A 16,576-nucleotide genomic window follows, 5' to 3' on the forward strand; every position below is an offset into this window, starting at 1 on the left:
TACCAGTATCTTAAAGAGACAGACTCTTTATTGGGGGGGCTGGGGTGGGGGGGGACCTGGAGCCCCATGACCCCTAAAACCCCTGACTCTCGGCACCTGCTTCCCCCAAGGGTCTCACCCATCAAGAGCCCCTCCCCTCGGTGGGGGCGGGACTAGGCAAGAGCCTGGGGGTGGAGCCAGGGAGCAGGCCAAAGCAGTGACTCCACCCCCTCAGGCTGGGGAATGTACCTTTAGAGGTGGTCCGGCAGGTGGCATTGGGGCAGGATATGGCTCAATCCTTCAAACCCAGGGGTGGGGCTTTACCCATGGCCTCTACCCCCTCAGGGTCAGTGGGTGGGGTCCAGCAGGTGGGGGTCATAGTCAGAATGTAGCTGCACCACTCAGTCCTGGGGGCAGGTTAGGGAGAGGTGCTGGGTCCAGGCTGTGACTCCACCTCTCAGGCCAAAGAGGTAGGGCTGGGCTGGGGGCTGGACCTAGTGGATGTGGGATAGGGCCAGATCACATCCCTGACCCTCAGGCCAGGGAGGAGCCAGGGGTGGGGTAGGCGGTGGGGCCCAGCAGGTGTGGGGTGGGGGAGAAGGGCAGCAGGTGGACCACAGGCCCCAGGGCATAGAGAGCACTAGGGTCCTCGGCTCCTAGGGGGGACGGGGTCAGTAGCTCCAGCGGGGCAGGGCCCTCAGGGCCAGGCAGGGCCCGGACACCTGGCTCTCCACTGCGGCGCTTCTTGCCCTTGGCTGAGACTTTGCGGTTCCGTGTCTGGATCCCATCCTTGCGCATGGTCAGTGGCCGGTTCACCTGCAGGGAAGGGGTCATGAAGGGATCCATGCATCCAGGGGCCAAGAGGGATTCAGGTGTCTGGGATCCCAGCCCCCATTCCCCTCCCAGAGTTGGTGAAAGAATCCAGGTGACCAGGACCATGCCCCATCCCTCTGCAATCCCCCCCATCAGGGATGTAAACCCAGGTGCCCTGAGGATGGAACCCAGATATGTGAGTGGTCCCATGGTGGGAACCCAGGCATTTGGACCTCTCCAGGGATGGAACTCAGGCAGCCCTGGGGTAGGAACCCAGGCATCAGGGTGGCCTTGGGAAAAGGACCCAGGCATCTGGGCCTCTCCAGGGATGGAACCTAGGTACCTGGGCAACGACAGGATGAGAACCTAGGCATTTGGGCCTTCCCAGGAAAAGGACCCAGGCATCCGGGCAGCCCTGGGGTAGGAACTCAGGTGGCCCTGGGGCAAGAATGGGGGGGCACTCACATTGTGGAGCTTGTAGTACAGGCCGCAAGCGTTGCAGACGGGCTGCCCGCGGGGGTCGCGGCGCCACAGTGTTGTGGTCGTGGTCTGGCAGTTGCTGCACTGGGTCCCTGCTCGCTTGCTCACCACCTGGAGGTGGGGGGGCAGGGGTCAAGTGGTGGGGGTCACAGGGTCCCCATGGTGTCTGGATGGAGTCCCTAGGGGGTATGGGGATTCCAGGAGGGGTTTGGAGATCCCCAGGGGGCATATGGGAAGCCTGGTGGGGGGTCTCTCACCAGGTGTTTCCAGGGAACAAGTGGTTGGGGGTCCCATGGATGGGTGCATTGGGAGCATGTATGTGGGGGAGAAGAATGGTCCATATTGGGAGTCTGTGGGGGGGAGGGTGTATTGGGAGGGTCCATGCCAAGATCCCTGGGGGGTGGTTTGGAAAACTCCATGTGGAGGTCCTTGCAGGGGATGTTGGGAGGGTCCATGTTAGGGATCCAACCCTAGGGGGTAAATTAACACAGTTCATGTTGGTGGACAGTCCATGGTGTGGAATGGTCCATGTTGGGGGTCCTAGGCAGAGGCCTGGGAGAGTCCATGTCAGGGTCCTGGGGATGATGCGGATGTTTCAGGGTGGGGGGTTGTTATAAAAGAGTGCATGTGGAGGTCCCTGGGGGATTGGAAGGGTCCATGTTGTGGGTCAGTGGAGGGAGTGAATTAGCAGAGTCCATGTGGGAGGACAGTGTGTGGAATGGTCCATATATTGAGGGTCTATACGAGAGTACTGGAAGGGTCTGTGTGGGGGGTGTATAGAATGGTCCTAGCTGGGGACCCAGGAGGGTGTATTGGGAGGGTCCTGGGGAGGGTTGTAATGGGAGAGTCTGTGCAGCGGTTGGGAGGGTCCATGTGGCAATCCCTGAGGGACTGTATTGGAAGGGTCCATAGGGGTGTATAATGCTCCATGTTAGGGATCTGGGGGGAGAGCATGGGAGAGTCCACATGGGAGTCACAGGTGGAGTGTATCAGAAGGGTCCATGAGGTGGGGGGGAGGGGTAGAAGGGATGTATTGGAAGGGTCCACAAAGGGATTCTGGAGGGGATCTCTCACCAGACGTTTCTTGGGGCGGATGAGGGGCCGGTTGGCACCGTTGACACGGTGGTACAGCCCACAGGCATTGCATAGGTAGTGCCCGGTACCATCCCGGCGCCACAGTGGTGTGGCCGTGGCCCCGCAGTTCACGCACTCCCGCGCCTCTGTCGGGGGGAGACATTATCTAGGGGGTCCCGATCCTGCCCAGCCCCAAGTGCTCTATGTCCCCTCCATCCCCCTGCCCAATCTTGGTAAGAGCTTATACCCTCCCCCCAACCAAAGGGCCCAATCCTGGGGTGGGAGGCAGAGAAAATCAAGGAAGGTCCTGATCATGGATGTGGGGGAGACAGGGAACCCAATCCTGGGTGCGGGCTGTGTAGCTCCAATTCTGGCTGGGGGCAGGTGGGTCCTGGTCCTAGTCTGAGCGAGCCCTCAATCCTATCTGGGGCAGGAGGGGGGAGCCCAATCCTGACTCAGGGGGAGTCTGATTCTGGCTTTGGGGAGTCCCAATCCTGGCTGGCACAGGAGGGGAGGTGCCTGATCCTAGCTGAGACTGAGGCAGATGGGGAGAGGACTCACCACATGATGCCAGGGGCAGGCTGCCCCGGAAGGCAGGGGGGTAGGCGGGGCCAGGGGGTGCCAGGTAGGCCAGGTCAGGGGGGCTGCCATAGCCCCCGCCCAGGCCCAGGCTCAGGCCCAGGCCTAGCCCCAGCCCCTCAGTGCCCCCCCCCACCCCAGGACTGGGCCTCTCCGTCTTCAGCATCTCCAGGAAAGTGGGGCTGTCCCGGGCCTCAGGGGGGGGTGGGGGTGAGGGAGGGCCAGGGAGGGCCTTGCTGTAGCCCCCTGGGGCCCAGCCCCCCGCAGTGAAGGCTGAGCCCTCCCCCCACGGCAGCGCTCCCAGCACTGGGTACAGCTGGCAGCCTAGGGAAGGAAAAGAGTGAGGGTTAGTGCCACCTTGGGGTGTGCAGCATCATGGCAACCATGATGGGTAGGTGTCATGGCAACTGAGGCTGGAGGCTGTGATGTGTAGATTGGTGTAAGTGCCATGATAACGGGGGTGTCATGGCAACTGAAGGAAGCTGGGGTGGTAGGTTGGTGTGGGTGTCATGGCAATGGCAAAGGGGATTGGGTATTATAGCAACCACAAGAAGGCTGTTATGGCAACTGAGGCAGGAAGCTGGGGTGAATAGGCTGGTGTCTGTGTCATGGCAACTGAGGCAGGAAACTGGAGCAGTAGGCCAATATGGGTGTCATGGTAAGCCTGGCGGGAATGGGGTCCCATGACAACTGTGGGGGCAGGGCAGGCAGAAGGATGACTAGGGTGGGTGTCATAGGAACCAGGGGCATTGGGCAGTGGGGTTTTGTCAAAACAACATGGGCAGGGAAGATAGGCCAGGGTAGATGTCATGGCAACCATGGATGAGGGATGGGGCATGGATGTGGGATGGGGATGGGAACCATGATGGGAAACCATGACAACAGGGTAGATGTCATAGTAACTGAGGAGGTTACCATAGCAACCGTGCTAGGGAAGGTGGGCAGATTGGGATGGGTGTGATTGGGGGGGGCATGGCAACCCCCAGGGGTCACAGCAGGTTGGGGGTGGGGAGAACCTGGTAACTATGGCAACCATAGGGATCATGGGGAGGGGCCCGGATGCTTGGGTTGCTCCTGCCCCCCTTCTCCCCATACCTGGTGAGTGGCGGAAGGACTCAGGTGTCCGGGAGAAGAGGGATGCCAGGGCACCAGGGTCAGGGGCCTCAGGGGTGGACAGGAAGGGGGCAGCCTCCTCAGTGGGGGGCAGGGCCGGTGCTTCCAGGAATGAGGGGGACCCCTCAGGCGCCTCCAGCGTGGCGAACTCCATGGGGGAGCCTGCAGGGAGGGGGAAGGGGAAGGGTCAGTGGGTCCAGACACCTGGTTTCCCTCCCTGGGACCCCCTAGGTCCCCACCCTGGGAGTGTCCGAGGGAGCCTGGACACATGGGTTCCCACCCTTGGGGCTGGTGAGCAGATGGAGGGGATGGGGAGAATATCTGGGTTCCATTTCTGAGGAGGGCTGGGGGGAACTGGATGCCTGGGTTCCCTCCCTGGGGCTGCTGGGATGCCTGGACTCCATATTTGAGGGTGACCAAGGGGGCCTGGACACTTGGGTCCCCTCCCCCAGGGCCACCTGGGTCCTATCTCAGGGAGGTTGAGGGGTTCAGGTGTCTGGGTTCCTTCCCCAGGGCTGCCTGCGTTCCATCTCTGAGCAGGGTTGAGAGGAGCTTGGACACCCAGGTCCTGTGTCTGACATTGTTGGGGGCAGGAAACGGGGTGTAGACTCCTGGGTCCATCCCTAGGACCACATGGATGCCTGGGACCCATATCTGGGAGGGGGCACAGATGCCTGGGTCTCACTCCTGTTAGGGGGCTAGGTCAGGAGGGGCCCAGATGCCTGCATTCCACCCTGATGCTGGGAGGGGAGGGGAAGGGAGCTTATGGGGAGGGGTGGAGGGGATGGGAAAGCAGGGCCTGAACACCTGGGTTCTCTCCTGGCTCAGGGAGGGCAGCAGGTTTAGGTTGAGGGGCAGCTTGGGTGTCTAGGTTCCACAGCCCTGCTATCTCCGTGCATCACCTTCTCAGAATAGGCTTCACTTCCCTGCACCCAGGGGCCCTGGGGGAAGAGCAGAGGGGCTGCCCATGGGACCCACGTATCTGGGCACCCAGCCCACCCCACTTCCACCCATGCTTCAAGCACTGCCTTTCCGAGGAACACAAGTGTCCAGGCTGGCTTCACTTAGGGCTCTGACTGCTTCCACTCTGCTCCTCTTCCAGGGAACCCAGGTGTCTGGGCACCCAGCCACACCTGCTCCTACCCCCCAGCCATTCTCCCCCCTAGGAAATGCCTTCTGTCACCTCCCAGCACCACTCCCTGCCCAGAGAACCTAGGTGTCCAGGTATCCAGCTCCCCCGCTCCTACCCACTCAGAGAACCCAGGCATCCAGGCCTCAAATGCATGGTGGGAGGCACGGTGTTGGCTGGGGGAACCCCAGCATCCAGGGTGGCCCCCTGTTATCTGCCCCATCTTTGCTGTCAGGCTCTGCCAGCTTCCTGTCCCCTGCCTCCACCTCGATGATAGGTTCTCTGCCCACTTGGGGATGAGGAGGTGGTCTGGGAACCAGAATGCCTGGGTTCTTTGCTGACAGCTCTCGCTTGGAGAATGCAGGTCGGAAACGGCAGAGAACCCAGACCTCTGGGATACACAGGAGGGGAACCCAGGCATTTGGCAGGGGGGGGGTTAGGGTTGTGGGGGACAACACATAGCCTGGATGACTGGGTTCTCTCTGAGCATCCCAAACACCCGGGTTCCCTATGTCCTGGACACCCGTGTTCCATGTGTGCGTGCCCTGGACATGTGTGTTCTGCACGTGTGTGTCTGTCTGCATCCTGGATGCTGCTGTTCCATATGTGTATGGGTGTGTGTTGGATGCCTGTGTTGTGTGTATACAGTATGTCTGCGCCTCAGGTGCCTGTTTTCTGTGTCCCAGATGCTTGTGTTCCGCATGCATGTCCATCCGTGTCTTGGATGTGTGTCTCCTATGTGCATGTCCATCTGTATCTTGGATGCCCATGTTCCATGTGTGTGTCCTGGATGCCTGGGTCCTGTGGGTGTGTGCACATGTGTGCGTGTCCCCCAGATGCCCGAGTCCCGTGGGGGGGAGTGTGTGTGCATGTCCCAGATGCCTGGGTCCCATGGGTCTGTGCGCATGTGCGTGTTCCCCAGATGCCTGTGTCCCATGTGTGCATGCCAGATGCTTGGGTCCTGTGTGTGTATGTGCGTGTCCCAGATGCCTGGGTCCTGTGTGTGCGCGCATGCGCGAGTGTGCCATCGACACCTGGGTTGTGTGTGTGCATGCACACGTTCCAGGTATGTGGGTTGTGTGTGTGCAGGAATATGCCCCAGATGCCGAGGTGTTTCACCTAGGTTCCCTGTGCATGCGTGTGCTGCCTGTACAGCTAGGTCGGGGGGGGGGGGGGGTGTTATCTCCCTGGGACTGTGATAAGCTTTATCTTGGGGCTCTTCCCCCGCACCCTCAGGGAAGCGGGAGCCACTCGCCATTAGGATCCCGACCTTGAAGGAGCTAGGCATCTGGGGGGAGCCAGGCATCTGGGTGGCCCATGGGGGACTTGAGCTCTGGGAGGACCCTGGCACCTGGGCAGCCAAAAGGAGAATGAAGAGGAGGTAGAGGGTTTCCAGAGGCTGGTGGGGAGGAGAGAGACAGCCTGGACACCCGGATTCTCTGGGGGTTGGGCCCAAGGGGGCGAGAGGGGGGCGGTGCTGGGGGCAAGGGAGTGGGGTCTCAGCAGGGGCCAAGAGCCTGGATGCCTGGGTTCTCTGGGATAGGAATGAGGTCTATGGGGGTGAGAGCCAGTTAGGAGTGGGAGCCAAGATGCCTGGGTTCTCCGGGGCAATACCAAGTTCTGGGCGGGAGGTCAGATCTGGGGTGGGGGGAGGCACTGGGAGCCTAAACACTAAGGTTCTCTGGGATAGGAACCAGGCCCTTGTGGGGGTCAAATCTAAGTGGAGGTGGGGAGCCTAGATGCCTGGTTCTCTGGGACAGGAACCATGTTTTTTGTGGGGGTGAGACCTAGGTGGGTCCTCCCCATCCAGGCCCAACCCATCTCTCTTCTGCCCCCCCATAACACCCTCCCCCCATCGCCTCTTTCCTGCACCCGCCTCACCTCTCCGCCAGCCCTTCAGTGCTCCCTTGTTCCCAGCTCCAGCAGACGCTGATGGTCCGACGGACAGACGCAGATGACACAGCAGCGCAGGGTAGGGGCGGGGCCTGTCCCCCCTCCCTGGGGCCTGAGGGGGGGGGGATGGGGGCACTGGGGAACCCCCCCCCAGGGACAAAGACCCCCCTCACTCTTCACATGCTAGGGGCCTCTGGAGCCCAGATGCCTGGGTCCATTCTGCTCCTCATGGGGAAGGGACCTGGCAGGTGGCAGCTAGATGCCTGGGTTCTCTCTCTGCTCTGGGGGGGAACCCTGGATGCCTGGGTTCTTGGACAGGGGTGAGGAGGTTGGGGTGGCAGGCTGGGAGCCCAGATGTCTGGGTTCTCTAGGAGGGAAGTCAGGACTGAGTGGCTGGAGCAAAAGGCTGGAGGGACAACTGGAGCCCAGACGCCTGGGTTCTCTGGTGGGGGAGTGTGGGGGGGTGAGAGCGAGGGGGCTGGGAGCCTGGACGCCTGGGTTCTTTGGGAGGAGTGCAGGGGCAACAGCAGGATGCCAGGAGGCTGGAAGCCTGGGTTGTCTCCTGGGCCCAGACCAGGGACCAGGGCCCCCCCTGGGAGCCCGGATCAGGCTTAGGCCTTGCCAACCGCCCAGAGGCTGCAAGGCCCAGATAAGCCTTATCAGATGCCAGGGCTTGGCCTGGGCGGTTGGAGGAGGGGCGATGGGACGGGACCAGGAAAGGGACCCAGGCATCCGGGTGCCCAACCCCCCACCCCGCTACACCCAGCCCGGCTGCAGAAGGGGGAAAGAACCCAGGTATTTGAGCTGCTGGTGCCACCTGTTCTGTCCCACAAGGCTCTACTCCCCCCACCAGAGAACCCAGGTGTCTGGGTTCCCAGCTCCTGCTGCTCTCATACCCCTACCCAGAAAAGAACCCAGGCATTCAGGCTCCCAGCCCCACCCTGCTTTCATACCCCCCCCCCCCCCCCCCAAGAACCCAAGTGTCTGGGAGCCCCCCTCCCCCACTGCTGATGGGGCTGATAGGATCAGAGGCAGTTTCAGTCCCTGATGGGGAGGGTTTCCTGCCAAACCCTTGGGGCTGAGGGGGGTCATGGGACAGGGTCTGGGCAAGCGGGGTGGAGCCAGGGCAGGGGTGGGCAGGGCTTTGGGTTTTCGGAGAAGCTGGGGGAGATTCTCCGAAAAACACCAATTTATTGCAGCCATGGGGAGAGGTGGGGGCTGTGCCCCTCACTCCTTACCCGCAGCCCTGCAGTGACCCTCAGCTCGTGACCCACAGCCCTCCCTGATAGCCCACATGGTGCCCCTCACTCCTGACCCACAGCCCCCACCCCATCCCCAGATGCCTAGGTTCCACAGATGTGCTGTAGCTCTCCCTTTTCCCCACCTTATTGTGGGTGTGATGAAGCAGCCCCCGGCCCCTTTCACCATCCCCAGGATGCCTGCGTTGCCCAGTGGGTAGGGAGTGGGTTTAGAGAGCAAGGGAACAGGGCAATGGATGGGTGTGCGTGGGCCCGGATGTCTGAGTTCCCTTTCAGTGCTCCTCCCCGCAAAGACATGGGCATGCAGGAATGGAAGATAAGGCTATCAATGACACCCACCTGCCAGTGTGACAAAGAACCCAAATGTCTGGACTCCCAGCTCCCCCTGCTCCCTGGGAGTCCCCAGTCCCCTGTCAGAGAACCAGGGCATCCAGGCTCCCTGCTTTATCCTGCCAGCTCCTAGCTGCCTTCCCTCCCCTCCCAGAGTAGGAAGAGAACCCAGGTCTCTGGGCTCTCAGCCCTACCCCTGTCTGTCCTCCTAGGGTGGGAAGAGAACCTAGTGTCCAGGCTCCCAGCCCTCCCTGCTTCCACCTACAGCCCCTTCTCCCATTGGAGAACCTAGGGGTCCAGTCTCCCAGCCCCAACCCCCAAGTGCAGAGAGAACCCAGGTATCTGAGCCCCACAATGACCCTGAGCCTCACAAAGACCCAGGCAGCCAGATCAAGGTTAACAAAGATAGTTTAATTACACAGTGAGGGGGAGGCTAGGGGGTGGGGCATAGGGGGCAAGGAGATGGGGTTTGGGCAGGGCGGGTTCCAGTGACCGCTCTGAGCGGAAGCAGGGAGAGGCAAGGTGGGGGCGACCCCTTCGCTCAGGCACAGGCAGCTCCGAAGGGGTGGCAGGCGCTGGTGCTGTGAAGAAGTAGGGGTGCAATAGGGCCTGCAGGTGGGAAAGGAGGTGTCAGGCCATGCCCCTGGCCCCACCCACCATGTCGTGTCCCCCCCCCCCCCCCCCCCCCCTTAGACCTGCTTTCCTGGTCAGGAAAGGGTTGTGGGCAGGAAAGGGTTGATGACACTGAGGCCACAGTCACTGCATCTGGCTGTGCCCACCAGCTCACACCCTGCTCCCCGTGCCACACTCTACTTCTTAATTTAGGTCTATTTCCCCTGGTCTGCAGGTGGGAGGGAGGTTAATGAGGCAGAGACCACACCCCCTCAGTGCCCCTGGCCCTGCCCACCAGCCCAGGTCATAGCCCCTCTTTGTCCCCTGCTCCCCACTTCAGCTGCTCCCTCTGACTTGGCGGCAGGAAGGGGCTAATGAAGCTGAGGCCCTACTCCCTCTGTGCCTGGCTCTGCCCCCTACCCTGGCTACACAACCCTACAGTGTCCCTTCCTGCCCCCTTGGCCTGGGTGTAAGCAGGAAGAAAATTAAACGAAGGCCCTGCTCCCTCTGGCCTAAGTCATGCCCTCATAATGCTCCCAGCCCCACCCCCTGGTACAGGCCACACTCCCTCAGTACTCCCAAGGGGGATGGGATGAGATTAGAATTTCCCAGACAACTGGGGGGGAGGGAGGGGGAAGGAAGGAAAAAAATGAGATGTTCCCACACACCTGGGTGGGGGTGGTGGTGAAGACTCCTAAGACACCTGGATCCTATGGTGGGGGGAGGCTGAGAGCTCACTGGACACCTGAGTCCCATGGAGGAGGGTGAGGGATTCCTGGACCCCTGCTTTTTTGGGGAAGGGGAGCAAAGGTTCCCTAGATACCTGGGTCCCTTTGTGGGGGATGGAGGGTTCCCCAGATGCCTGGGTCCCTGAGGGGGGGCAGTGCTGACCTGGTGGGCAGGCAGGCGGCGCTGGGGTGGGTACTGCAGCAGGGCATCAAGGAGGGTGCGGGCTGGTGGGGGCGCGTCAGGCACCAGCTCCTCCAGGGGCACTGGCACCATTGGCTGGAATGAGATCTTGTTGTAGTCAGGAAGCGATGTCAGCTCCTGGTAGGGGGAGGGAAAAGTGTGAGGGACCCAGGCATCTGGGCTCTGAGCCCCCAGTCTCCCTTCCACATCTGAAGAGAACCTAGGTGTCCGGGCTCCCAGCCTCCATCCCTTCCCAGAACCACAGGGAACCTAAGTGTCTAGGTGCTGCTCTTCCAGAGTTGCAGAGAACCCAGGCATCCTGGTGCTTTCCCCCATCTGGCCTTGTGGGGAGGGTAGTCAGGGGAGTGAAGGCAGGGACCCAGGTGTCCAGGGGGTGGGGACAGGGGAGACCAGGCATCCAGGTGCAGAGGTTGGGGGTGCCAGGGGTAGGGGTTAGGTAGGGACCCAGGAGTCTGGTGGGGGGGAGGGGGCATACTGGCCAAGTATGGTGGTCCAGGTGGTTGGTTAGGTAAGCCATAGTGGGGAGAGCAGAGAACCAGGCATCTGGGCACATGGGTCTATACTGGCCAGATACAGGGGTTGGGGGATGGAGGGTTGGGGAGCAGAGATCCAGGCATCTTTTTTTTAATAATTTTTTTGTGTTCCAAGCCAATTCAGCCAAATAAAGTCCAAATTCATGGGTCAGTCCAAAACCATAAGTAGTCCTACAACCGGCAAACATCCTCCACCCACACCAGGGGCTTCAGATATTCCCAAAGTCTTTTGGCAGACATCCTACTTGCAGGCCGAAGCCTGGAGGCTTGGGGTTCGGATGCCCCCAAGTTTTGCCTGCCCTCAGCCATATGGCCACAGGGGCAAACTAGGGAGGAGCCCCCCATTTCCATAAAGTGGGCTTTAAGCCCCAACACCTCAGTGGGTACGAAACCATGCCAGAAGAACAGTTATCCTTGGGAGCACTTAAGGAAAACTGCCTTCATGGACCCAGATACATGGTGTTTCCTGTGCCAGGGAGCAGAGACCCAGGGCTGAGAAGCAAGGGGTGTGCCAGCCAGGTATGGGGATCAGGGGAGCCTGGGGGGTGGGGGACAGGAACCCAAGCATCAGGACAGGCATACAGGCCAAGTACAGGGGTCAGGTGGTGGTGGTGGTGGTGGGGGGGTAGAGGGCAGGGACCCAGGCATCCGGGGAGGGGGGCTGTACCGGCCAGGCGTTGGGGTCAGGGGAGCCACGCAGGCGCTGCACACAGCACAGCTGCTCGATGTCACTCTCCCCAGGGAAGAGTGGCGAGTGCGTCAGCAGCTCCCCAACGATGCAGCCCACTGCCCTGTGAGGAGGAGGTGGGATCAGTGCCTGGTCATGTCCCCTCCATCCAGGCTCTGCCCCTTTCCATGAGGGGCTGCCTGACTTGGCTGAGAGCCTGCAGCCATTTTTGGGGGTGGTGCTACAAGGAGGAGGGTGCAGGGTCATCACATGGCCAAGCCCCTCATCTAGGCCCTGCCCCCGCCTTGGGGACCATCCCTCCAATGGAAACACAAGGCTACCTGAATTGGCTGAGAGCCTGCACCCATTGCTGGGAGTGGGGTTACAGGGAGGGAGAAGAGCTACAGGGAAGTGGAGGAGCCAGTGATTATGGTTCTGCCCCCCCACCCCAGGGCACCACCCTTCCATGGTAGATCCACAGCCATCTGAGTTGGCTGATAGCCTGCACCCACTGCTGGGGGAAGGAGCTAAAAGAAATGGGTGGGGGAACAGGAATGAGGCAGGGTTACAGGGGGCAGGGTCATTGCCTTGCCACACCTGTCAGCCCAGATTCTTACCAGAGGTCAACACCTTCATCATAGTGGCGGGCACCATACAGCAGCTCTGGGGCACGATACCACCTCAGGGGACACAGAAAGGATAGGGTTAGAGACTCAGGTGCCTCCTCTCTCCCACCAGCCACCTCCCTTGCGGCTCTGGGATAGAGCCCAGGCATCTGGGTGCCCCCTCAGTGGCTCTGAGAGAGAACTTAGGCATCTGGGTGCCCTCTCACCTCCCACCCCCTGCAGCTCTGGGATATAACCCAGACTTCTGGCTCACCGTGTGGCCACCTGGTGGCTGTAGGGGCGCTGGGATTCAGGGGCCAGGACTCGGGCCAGACCAAAGTCTGCAATCTTCAGCTGCCCGGAAGCACTGATCAGAAGATTGGCTGGTTTCAGGTCCTGGGGGGGGGGAGGGGGCGGGTGGTGTGTGTGTCAGGCCTGGATACCTGGGTCCCAGACCCAAGGCCTGCCAACCCATGCTACTCCCACCCGAGGGGAGCAGGGAGGGGGCTGGGAGCCCTGACATCTGGGTCCTCTGGGAAGGAGGGGGCTACGTGGGGTATTAGGGCAAAGAAGCAAGCTCCCAGATACCTGGGTCCTGGGGGGACTGTAGAGGGCAGAGGGGGCTGCCTAGATGCCTGGGTCCCAGTCAGGGTGGGTGGGGTTGCATGTCCAGATGCCTGTGTCCTGGGGGAGAATTAGGCAGCTGGGTCCCACTGGGGTTGAGGAGGCAGGTCAGGTACCTAGACACCTGGGTCCTGGGGGGACTGGGGTGGGGGGCTTCCCAGATGTTTGGGTCCCACAGTCAGGGGAGTGGGGTTGGATGCCTGGGTTCTAGGGGTGGGGGTTCAGGGCTCCTGGACACCAGGTTCCCTGCAGTAGGGGGGGGCAGCACTCACACGGTGCACGATGCGATGGCTGTGGCAGTGTGCAATGCCTTGCAGCAGCATGAGGGCAAAGGCCTTGGCCTGGGCAGGGGGCAGAGGCCCAGGTGCCCGCAGCACTGTACCCAAGTCCGACAGCAGGAACTCAAAGGCCAGCACGAAGCCTGGCCCATGTGGGAACATGGCATGCAGCTGCACCACCTGTGGGGGGTGGGGGGGAAGGGAGGTCAGTCATCCACAGACCCGGGTATTCGGGCATCTGGTACCCCTTGACCCAGACCCAGAGAACCCAGGTGTCCAGGCACCTGTCACTCCCTCAACCACACCAAGGCCCAGAGAACCCAGGCATCCAGGTGCCTGGCACCCCTCAACCCACCCAGACCCCTAAACCACACACCTGGAGAACCCAGGCATCGAGTCTCCCAGTTGTACCTGCTCAGACCTCCAGCCCTCACTCCCCTCCCAAGGAAACAAAGCATCCAGGCTCCCAGCCCCCACTTGCTCCCACCTCCCAGAGAACCCAGGTATCCAGGCTCCCAGTCTCCACCCCCCCAGCCCCCACTCCTCTCCTAAAGAACCCAGGTATCCAGGCCCTGAGAGAGCAGGGGGGCTGAGAGCCCAGACACCTGGGTTCTCACCCCTCCAGCCACCCCCTCCCCTCCTGGAGAAGCCAGGCATCTGGGCCCTCACATGGGGGCTGTCGTGGGTCTCCTGCAGGGCCTTGATCTCCCGCAGGGCCTGGTTAGGGATCCCATCTTCTAGCCGCCGCAGCGCCACCTTCTTCAGTGCCACTGTCTCTCCTGTCTGCTGGGAGGGAAGGGTGAGGAACCCAGGCTTCTGGGCCCTCTGCATCACCTGCTCTGACCCCCAGACTCACTCCCTTCCCAGAAAACCCATGCATTTGGGCTTCCAGGCCCTCCTCTGCCCCATTCTCATTCCCCAGCCCTTACCTCAGGGACAGGCAATTATTTCAAGTGGAGGACAGCTTAACAAGTTTTACTGAGCTGGGGGGGGCAGGTGTGCACAGCAGTGCATAAGCAGCCCCACCCCCTGATTGCCACATTAGGACTGGAAGCCCTGCCCTCCAAGCCCCCGACCTTTGCCACGGGAAGTCCCTCCCTTTGTTTCCCCCCGCCCAAATACTCATTTTGGAAGGGGAGGTTGCCATCTTAGAACCAGAAAAAAAAACAAATCATACATAGAAGTCAAGCACCTACTATAATACATTTTAATTTTATTACAAAAAATATTTGTCATGATTTCCGATTGTGTACTGTATGTAGAAGAGATTGCATAATAACTCAAAAGTAAACTGTCACTTTTAATGTGTGTGTGGCAAGGGGGGAATGTGAGGGCATTACAAGAGGGTTTGGTTGTGTAGGGGGGCATAGGGTATGTTGGGGTGTATGTATATGTCAATGGGGGTTGTGGAGGCAGGGCATGGTTGTGGAGGGTGTGAAGGAAACTGGGGTGTATAGGGACCCCTCGTGCACTCCCTTCATGGCATGCAGCCCCTTGCTGCTGGCAGAAGCAGCAGGCAGGGAGATCAGGGTGCTCATGCCCAGCGCCTGTGCCCAGTGTGGCGCAGCTCCGGCCAGCCCGGGGGAGGGGGGGGAAAATGATGATGCCCAGCCTGCCTGGCTACCTCTATTGCTGGGACTCCATGCTGCATGCCTGCAGCTCCAACACTAGCAGCAGGGGAAGCCCTGCAGCACAGCCAGCTACCTTCCCCGCCCCTGCTGTGAACTTCCCCAGAGTCCAACGCGAAGCTTCCCTGCTGCAAATGCAGGAGCTGCAGGCACGTGATGCAGAGCCCCTGTGATAGAGGCAGGTGGGCAGGCTGCCCTAGGGCTGCGCTCCTCGTTCTGCGGGGGCTGCACACCATGGGGAAAAAAAGTGTGTGGGGGGCTCCTATACTCCCCACCGTCACTCCACACCCTGCCCAGCCAAGCTTTGTGCTCCTGCTGCCCTCCTGGGCTCAGGCTCTGTGCTGCCCTGCGCTTCTGCCCAGCTGCAACTCCCGTCTCCCTTGTCGCTTCCCTACCTGCTGCCCTGGGCTTCCAGGAAGCCAAGCAGGTTCCCATGGGGTAGCTGCAGCTGCAGCCCCACCCAGAAGCTGCTGCTGGCTGGGCAGGGCTCTTCCACCCAAGAAGGTGGGAGTGACACACAACAGGGTACATTGGGGGGTGTACATGTGGGCACCTCGCTCTGAGATTCGCAAGGGGGGGGAGGGCTGGCTGGGGCACCATTCATTGGGGGGTGCCACAGGCCAGATGGAAGTGCCTGGCAGGCCAGATGTGGCTGGTGGGCTGTATTCTGTCCACCCTTGCCCTACCTCCTCCCAGAGAACCCAGGCTTCTTGGCTCCCAACCCCACTGTTCTCACTCTCCAGCCCCGACCTCCCTCCAAAGAACCCAGGCATCCAGATCCTTCTACTTTCATACCCGCAAATCCCCATTCCCCTTCCACAGAACCCAGGCATCCAGGCCGGGAGGGCGGGAAATCACCTCAATGTTCTTGGCCTTGAAAACGATTCCATGGGCGCCCTCACCGATCCGACCCAGTATGATGTACTGATCCATACTAGTACAGACTGGGTCACTGAGAGTTGCAAGGGGGGGGGAAAGAGGAAGGACATAATCAATATTGTGGGATAGTGCAGGGCCTGCCCAATATACCACAATGCCCTGCCCCCCCATAGCATGCTAGGATACAGGAGAACCCCCAGCATTCCCCTGATTTCTTGTGCCAAGTCCAGAAGATTCAGAAGTTGAGGGGGTCTGCAAGGCATTGTGGGATACTTGGGGGTAGGCCTTGTCCTCTCTCTTCCCACAGTGCCCTACTTCTTTACCCCAACTTTGAGAGGACTCAGAATTCCAGGGGGGGGTGGTTTGCAAGGCATCATGGGGTACTGGGGGGGCACCTTGTCAGCTCCCTTCTCACAATGCATTGCTCTCATCTGCCACAAACAGGCTGAAACTTAGTCCCAAACCCTGACACAGTCCATTGTGGAATACTGGGCAGGGTGGTGCTTTTCCCTTCCCACAATGCACTGCTCCACCTTCCCCTCCTCACTTCCAAGCCCCTGCCGGGCATTAGGGAATACTGGGCAGCAAGCACAGGGGGTGGGGTTAAAGTTGCACAGCACTGTAGGAAGGGGGAATCTCCCATCCCTCTCCAGTATCCCATAATGCTTTGCAAACCCCTCTAACCGCTGGGTCATCTGCAATGACGGAAAGAAGCACGGCATTGTGGGATACTGGAGATCTCGCTTCGCTCTGTCCCTTCCCACAATGCCCTGCTTCTGCCACCTCTCCCACCCCAACCCGACTCCCCCAACCCTCGAGAGGACCATTGTGGGATACGAAGCGTCCCCCTCCTTACCCCGTCTTTTCCCACAATGGCTTGCGCCCTCGCCCCACCGTAACTGGCGCTCCTGCCTACCAGCACAAGCCACTCCCTAGCAACCAACCTCCCCTAGCAGCTCACCCTTCCGGAAGCCGCGGCAGGCCCCGTCACATGACTTCGGGCACCCCAGACCCCTGGGTTCTCTGGAGGAGGAGGGGCGAGTCTAGGAGCCGTGACGCCTGGGTTCCAACCTCACTTCCGCCGAGGGGCCTGGAGAACCCAGGCATCCGAGCGCTAAAACCCCCCCTCCATACCGTTTCCCCCCCACTGGCTGCCCTTGACGTCCATCAT

General features: G+C 60.8%; 1 protein-coding gene across 5 annotated transcripts; it reads right to left on the minus strand.

Moving 5' to 3' along the window:
- Window positions 1-10: 10 nt before the first annotated feature.
- On the minus strand, window positions 11-16,534 carry CDK20 (cyclin dependent kinase 20). 5 transcript variants are annotated; one of them, XM_059733074.1, is made up of 11 exons: window positions 16,350-16,534; window positions 15,322-15,478; window positions 13,568-13,681; window positions 12,893-13,078; window positions 12,271-12,392; window positions 12,009-12,071; window positions 11,392-11,515; window positions 10,153-10,308; window positions 4,021-4,200; window positions 1,258-1,383; window positions 11-795 (listed from the first exon to the last, which is right to left on the minus strand). In XM_059733074.1, exons 2-11 carry the CDS (start codon window positions 15,457-15,459, stop codon window positions 514-516), a joined length of 1,491 nt encoding a protein of 496 aa, XP_059589057.1. In that variant the 5' UTR covers window positions 15,460-15,478; window positions 16,350-16,534; the 3' UTR covers window positions 11-513. The 5 variants fall into 5 exon arrangements, with proteins under 5 accessions (XP_059589057.1, XP_059589055.1, XP_059589058.1 ...); XM_059733072.1 differs by having other exon boundaries at window positions 16,367-16,533; XM_059733075.1 differs by having other exon boundaries at window positions 15,385-15,478; window positions 16,367-16,529.
- Window positions 16,535-16,576: the final 42 nt, after the last annotated feature.

The sequence above is a fragment of the Alligator mississippiensis genome, chromosome 8, assembly GCF_030867095.1.
Source record: "Alligator mississippiensis isolate rAllMis1 chromosome 8, rAllMis1, whole genome shotgun sequence".
NCBI lineage: Eukaryota > Metazoa > Chordata > Crocodylia > Alligatoridae > Alligator > Alligator mississippiensis.

Coding starts and splice junctions, on each gene's coding strand:
- CDK20 (XM_059733074.1), bottom strand. CDS start 15,459: ATGGATCAGTACATCATACTGGGTCGGATCGGTGAGGGCGCCCATGGA. Junction 12,072..12,270: donor AGCCACCAGGTGGCCACACG/GTGAGCCAGAAG, acceptor GTGTCCCCTGAG/GTGGTATCGTGCCCCAGAGC. Junction 11,516..12,008: donor GATGAAGGTGTTGACCTCTG/GTAAGAATCTGG, acceptor TCCTCCTCACAG/GGCAGTGGGCTGCATCGTTG.